Source organism: Rhopalosiphum maidis, chromosome 3, assembly GCF_003676215.2.
Source record: "Rhopalosiphum maidis isolate BTI-1 chromosome 3, ASM367621v3, whole genome shotgun sequence".
Lineage (NCBI taxonomy): Eukaryota > Metazoa > Arthropoda > Insecta > Hemiptera > Aphididae > Rhopalosiphum > Rhopalosiphum maidis.
In genome coordinates, this window is record NC_040879.1 from 15,050,318 (window position 1) to 15,057,337 (window position 7,020).

Here is a 7,020-nt window from a genome sequence, read left to right on the forward strand (position 1 = left end):
CTACAGGTTAAAATAAAATTGACTGTGGTATTATTACCGTAAAAAAAAGATCAACTGCAAGTCATTTCAGTCATTTATTATCTACTTGCCAAAAAAATTAATTTTCAAAATCTTTTTTTAAATCACAAAAGAATGATACTAATTTATAAGTGGGGTTTAACAAATGAAAAATTAGGCATTAAAGTTTTGGAAAAAGAACAAATTGTAAATATTGTACCAATTGAGTTATTGTTATCGAACAATAGATTTTTAGGAGCTTCTCCAGATGGCTTAATAAATTCTGATTTTATTGTTAAGATAAAATTTCTATGGAAGTTCAGAAATAAAGCATTTGATATTGAACTTAAAAATGATCAAAGTTGTGTAATATACATAAAAAATAATTCTGTTTATATTAACAAAAAGCACTTTTATTGGCATCAAATCCAAGGACAACTATATTTATTTGACCGTAAGTTGTGTTATTTTGTCATTGGGACACCTAATCAAACAATAATTATTATCAAAGTCGAAAAGGATCTTAATTGGTTAGTTAATCTTGAAGTATTAGAACAATTTTTTATTGAGAAGTTAATACATTTTCTTATTGAAGAATAAATATCTGTATCACTAATATATATATTTATACATTATTTATAATATTAAAGAATTAAACACAAAAAAAATTATTTTAAAATAATTTCACATAATGAAAAAAAAATTAAGTACAGAGTAACCTCTGACACCTTTGGTTGCTGAAATTTCGTCCGCTACTTAGAGGTGTCCGGTGGTATTTAGAGGGAGAAATACAATAGGTATGAGGTTTTCCTGTAGAAAAGTAGTGAAAATGTCGGCTATTTAAATGTCCATTAAGGAAGGTTTCACTGTATTTATTTTATTTTTATAATATCAAATAACGAAAAACTATAATTAATGATATCAAAAAATGATACACTTAGTTTAGTCTTAATAAAAAATAGGTAATAGCTCCAAAATGAGCTTTATTATAAGATTTTAAAAATTAAATACATTTAATATTGGATTATTTAGATAAAAATTATTATTTAAAAAATATTGAATTTTATATAGATTGACATTGTCAAATTTTATTTCACAGTTTAATACCTATAACTTAAATTTTTTAAATTTTTTTCAATTGGCATCATTTTGCATTAGTGCATCATAACTTACTCGTAGACCACAGTCATACATAAGGTGACTAAGTAAAAAAATAAAAATTATGTTTTGTAATAAAAATTATGTAAAATTTTGAAATAAAATTATAAACATTTTCAGTTAATCAATACTAATTTGAATATTTTATGATCTTGTCCATAACCTAATATAGTGTTTTATCCAAACACATTAAATTATTTGAATCCTAAATAATTGAGACAATAATGTCTTTAAGAAAAGATGAAAACCTCTTTGAGAAATTTTTAAAAGATATAATTAAGATATTTTTTTACAAAGGTATTGGATTAATTTATGTACTCTATGATTTATTAAATGTCCAATACATTTTAAAACTTTTATTATACTTTATAAGAAAGTTAAAGTTAGTTGAGTTAAGTTTAATTAAGTTATATTTACTGTAGTAATTTTTTTCTAACAGCAGACAGTATAGTTACTGTATTAGCACCTCTATATTAATGTATCAATTTATTAATAATAATTTAATCTTATAATTTGATTATAATATTCTTAAATTAAGAATTTATTCATCACAATTTTGTAATATATTTGTACATATTATTATGTATCAGCAATAAATAAATATAAATGTGTATACACCACCTAACATTAGAACCCAATACTGCAAAATAATGTGGAATATTCAAAGAAAAATATTATGTGTATTAGTTTATGACAAAAAAAATTATGTTTAGTGCTTTTAAATACAAAACAATATTATGATTATAAAAAAAAGAATTTTTGTCTTATATTTTGAAAACATGATTCTTAAGAGGACACCATAGCCGTACGTCACTCCGTCTTACTAACGTAAAACAACAAGTTTGCATTCAGCAGAATCGATTTTATACTATTAGCATTAATATTAAAAGTAAATTTACTTACTACCAAACTTTAAGGTAAGAATATTATCTAGATCATCATGTGAACTTTTATTGATATTCTTAATTTTAAGTTTTAATATTTTATATAACACAGCTTACCTTTAAATTAAAACATCAATGAAAACTATAACTCTAATATTAAAACTAAAAATATAAAATGGATTTTGCTGAATTCCAATTTTTCATGATGAGAAAGACAACACATGTGGGTACAACATCCTCTTAAGCAACAGAATTATTTTTATAATTAAATAATATTATAACTTGATATTATTTAAATTGTATGAATAATTAAGTATAACATATAATTCATTTAGTTGCATATTTATTCAAAATGTAGTAAGTTTATAATATAGATTAAAAACTAATTTGAAATATATTATGTAATATGACATTTGCAGTATGTAATATAATTTTAAATAATATAACTTGCTACTATTATTGTTCAAAACAAATGTTTCTATAAATAAACACTTAATAAAATATAAACAAAAATAAGGTATCCTATATATTAACATTAAACCCATACATTTGATAGTCGTTAGTTTTTTGATAAAAAAAAAAAAAATAAAATTATATGTATAAAGATAATGTAACAGAAATTGTCAAATGATAATAAAAATTCACTTTAGAAGATGAATTAGGCTCGTTCACCACGGATACGTCTGGCTAACTGAATGTCTTTCGGCATAATGGTAACACGTTTGGCATGAATAGCGCATAAGTTGGTGTCTTCAAACAAACCAACCAAGTATGCTTCACTAGCCTCCTAAAATAAATACAATTTAGATACTAGTAAATGTATGATCAATTTAGTTACTGAAAGGTCACCAATAAAATTATTAATGAGAAATATGGTAGCACATCAAAAATACTGATTGTAAATTATATAATATCATTAAATTTAAACCAAAATTAACAACATAAATAATTAAAACTAAAGTAAACCTATAATTTAAACAAAACTTATAAAACAATGATACCTGCAAAGCCCCAATAGCCGCACTTTGGAAACGTAAGTCTGTTTTGAAATCTTGTGCAATTTCTCTAACCAAACGTTGAAAAGGCAATTTGCGGATCAGCAACTCTGTAGACTTTTGGTAACGACGGATCTCGCGGAGAGCGACAGTACCGGGACGATAACGATGAGGTTTTTTAACTCCACCTGTGGAGGGCGCGCTTTTGCGGGCAGCTTTGGTAGCCAACTGTTTACGCGGGGCCTTTCCCCCGGTAGATTTACGAGCGGTCTGCTTAGTACGAGCCATGGTTCAACTGAAACAAATTCCGAAATAAAAACAATTTGCATTGAAGCAATCAGATCACTGACACCCAAGGAGCTAAGGAACATTGCGGCAAAACTAAAAGCCTAGAAATACTGGTCAGCATTGAAATCAAAAACCAAACCGAGCTGGTTGCAAACCAAAAAGTTCACGAGTGTTAGACAGACGCCGCGTTGAGGCGAAATGGATCGAGTGAATTTTTGAATTTACGGGTCCGGCGGTAGGTAGGTACTTACTAACTCAGTACGCGTGAACGGCGTCTGGTGAAGTCGAAAGACGTAATAAGCAGTCGTTGAACGAAAGACGTGAGAAAACACGTAAACGAATTACGGAATTATACGACGATTACACAATGGCGAAGGTTTGATAAAATTGTTTGAATAGACAGATTAGAGAGGTCAACAGTCGGGCGTCGACGTCATTTAGCACGGCAGAGGACGGGTAACAGTAACGGGACCGCCGGTTGGCCGATCTAATGACGGCGTCTGCGATTGGACTTTAACGAAAAATCGATAACGCGAAAGAATAAAATATACACAAAGTTATTAAACTTACACAAATAAAAAATGTTTCACTGCGTTAAACAGTTTGAGACTGGGATTAGTTGGTGACCATAGCAACCGGCGAAAATTCCGCCTGCTTATTGATTTCGCATCCGTCGAGTACCGGGTCGACGCTCACGTCCCCGTTTTCGTGCAGTCAGATGAGTTTGACCAGTGTACTCGTTCAGATCGTATTTCCGTGTGAATGTGCTCCATTCAACATTTTCTTTAGGTATTATTTAATTTAATCGTTGGCAATGGTTATTTCAACATAGAACATTTTCTGCAGACATAAAACTACATTCATATTGTGGTATTGAGAAATTCAGTCCTAATTATTAACTAATAGTTTAGTACTAGGTGTCTAGCTATTGCTGTTGCAATATGAAAAATATCTTCAACGAGGAAATAGCGAGGCTTCGATTTGAAAAAAAGTAACTCTTGTAATAATTGATATCGAGAATTCTTTTTTTCAAATTGAAGGTTGTGCTGTTATATTTTAATTTATTTCAAGAAACTGGAACACTGTGCTGGATGAATTCACAAGAATATTTTAATTATTTTTGATTTTCTCCATAGACTTAAATGTGATTTAATAACCATATACATTTCTAATGTTTTATTTTATTTTATTAGTTATACACATTAATTGGCATGATACTGAATTGTTTTTGTTATATACAATAATCAATGCATTTATGATTATTAATTAATTCATACATTTCAGATTCATGTGTTGTAGTAATTTCAAATAATTATTTCAACATTGAATATTTTCTGCAGATACAAGAAGAATATATTCATATTACGTCCTTGAGAAATTCAGTCATAATTATTATGCATTAATAGTTTAGTACCATCGCTACACAAAGACTACTGTTGTAATTTGAAAAATATCTTCAATAAGGAAATAGTCAGGCTTCGATTTGAAAAAAAATAACTCTTGTAATAATTGATCTCAGGAGTTCTTTTTTTTAAATTGAAGGTTGTGCTGTTTTGTTCTAATTTATTTCAAGAAACTGGAATACTATGATGAGTGAATTCACAAGAATATTACAATAGATATTTTTTAATTTTATTCACAGACTTTTATAAATGTGATTTAATAACCATGAACATTGTACATTAATAATGTTTATTTTATTTTATTAGTTGTACTCATAAATTGGCATAATACTGAATTATTTATTTTATGAATAATAATAAATACATTTATGATTTATTAATAATTTATGAATTTCAGGTTTATGTGTTTCAGTTTAGTAGGTCAGTAGGCGTTATTCACATAATACATAATATATCCATATTTAAAACAATACCTAAAAACTATTATTATAATATATTCAAGCAAATACAATTTTAGTTGTAAAAATGGTATTATAAATCAACTCTTGTCTCTTATTCTGGTTATTGTTATTTTTTTTTAATGTATTAATGTATTAATTGTACTGTATATTCATCAATTATATCAAATATTAATCATGATAACCTTTATTAGTTTCTGATGGATAAAATCTACATTAAACCATATATTCACAACATTCATAATAAAGAGCTTGTGAGTTCTGCAGTGTTTCAATTATTATAATATATAATTGTTAATTGATAATTGTTTTCAACTGTACTAATATGAATACCTATAAATATAAATAATTAAAATAATCTAAAGTTTTTTATTATTTACTATACAAATTGTTAAGATATACTTAAAAAAGGAAAGGGCTATTATGTGTGTTGTTAGTTTGTTACCTTCCTTAAAAATTAAATAACTGTTACTTTAACTTTGAACTTGAAATTCAATTTTGCTTTTGAATTTACTAGAAAATCTAGCAATCTAGGCTTTTAGAAGATACAGTTTGGTAGAAAGCAATAGAACATAGAACATTTTTTTGTTTATTATAAGGTCACTTATTTTAAAAGATATTAAAATTAATTATATTAATGAATAGTTATTTTTAAAATGTCTCTTAGTGTTAAAATTATCATTATTTTAATTCCTGATTATGGTTCATCTTCATTAGTGGAAAATGCTCAACAAGTGAATTACATTTCCATTTAAAAATAATATGGAGGTGATTAAAAGTATCCTCAGAAAACTTAATTAGTCTTCAGAACAAAATTAAAATAAAATTCTAAATAATTTTTTAATTATATACAATTAATTGTTTTTAATTTCGAATAAATTTAATTTAAAAAATATAAAATATAGAGATATTTTCACAACCATGCGAACGCAAGTACTGACACTGTTGAAAATTTATAAATATATTTTGTCTAATAGGTAAATAATGAATATAAAGTATAATCTAAGATCATTAATGTATATAGTTATTGGACAGAAACAAATAAGATAAACTATAATCAAGTTATTAATATTTTACTAATACTTTCATATACTTATTTCCTATATGCATTATACACTTACAGTTTTTATGAGTACCTAACATTATCGAAGTATAAATATATAATATTACTAAACCATCGAAATTGTCAAAATTTACGAAATACGTATTAAAAAAAATTAAAAATTTTACAAATAATGTTAAAATATGTATTTATGACGAAACATGTAAAATAAAATATGTTTTATTTTATTGCAAATCACGTGAAATGAGCTTATCATTTGCAATACTTAATTTATCATGTTTTAGTAAAAATATGTATTTATCTACATATAAATCCCAGTCCTAGTTAGCAGTGACGGCTGGTTAGGTTAGTGCGTGGGGGTGGTGGGGGTGCGACTTTAAATTTAATACCCCTAGTTATAGATATAACAAATTGTCAAATTAATTATAATTAAAACAATAAAATTAAATAATATATATTATGTCATGGACGACGTTACCAGTAGTCAAAAACGCGTTTGTAAGACCGCAGTTGAAATGTACACGTATGCACAATGACACGATTATCATTTATAAATCTTCGTTTATTGTTTATTATAATATGGTTAATAATATATCATTATATTATTAATATTTTTAAAATAATAAAAATGTTTAAAAATAATAATCGACAATATTAATAGTGATTAGCAACCGACAACGACGAGCGTACACATAGTTAATTTTAAAAATAAATTTACCATTATAATAATATACAGATATTTTACTGTATGGACGACGCTGCCGGTCGTCTAGA

The 7,020-nt window shown here is 26.3% G+C and overlaps 1 protein-coding gene across 1 annotated transcript; it reads right to left on the reverse strand.

The window, feature by feature from the left end:
- Positions 1–2,480: 2,480 nt before the first annotated feature.
- Positions 2,481–3,703, reverse strand: LOC113559797 (histone H3.3). Its single transcript, XM_026965555.1, has 3 exons — positions 3,574–3,703; positions 3,041–3,329; positions 2,481–2,826 (listed from the first exon to the last, which is right to left on the reverse strand). The coding sequence occupies exons 2-3, from the start codon at positions 3,320–3,322 to the stop codon at positions 2,698–2,700; spliced, it is 411 nt and encodes a 136-aa protein (XP_026821356.1). The 5' UTR covers positions 3,323–3,329; positions 3,574–3,703; the 3' UTR covers positions 2,481–2,697.
- Between the last annotated feature and the right edge of the window lie 3,317 nt (positions 3,704–7,020).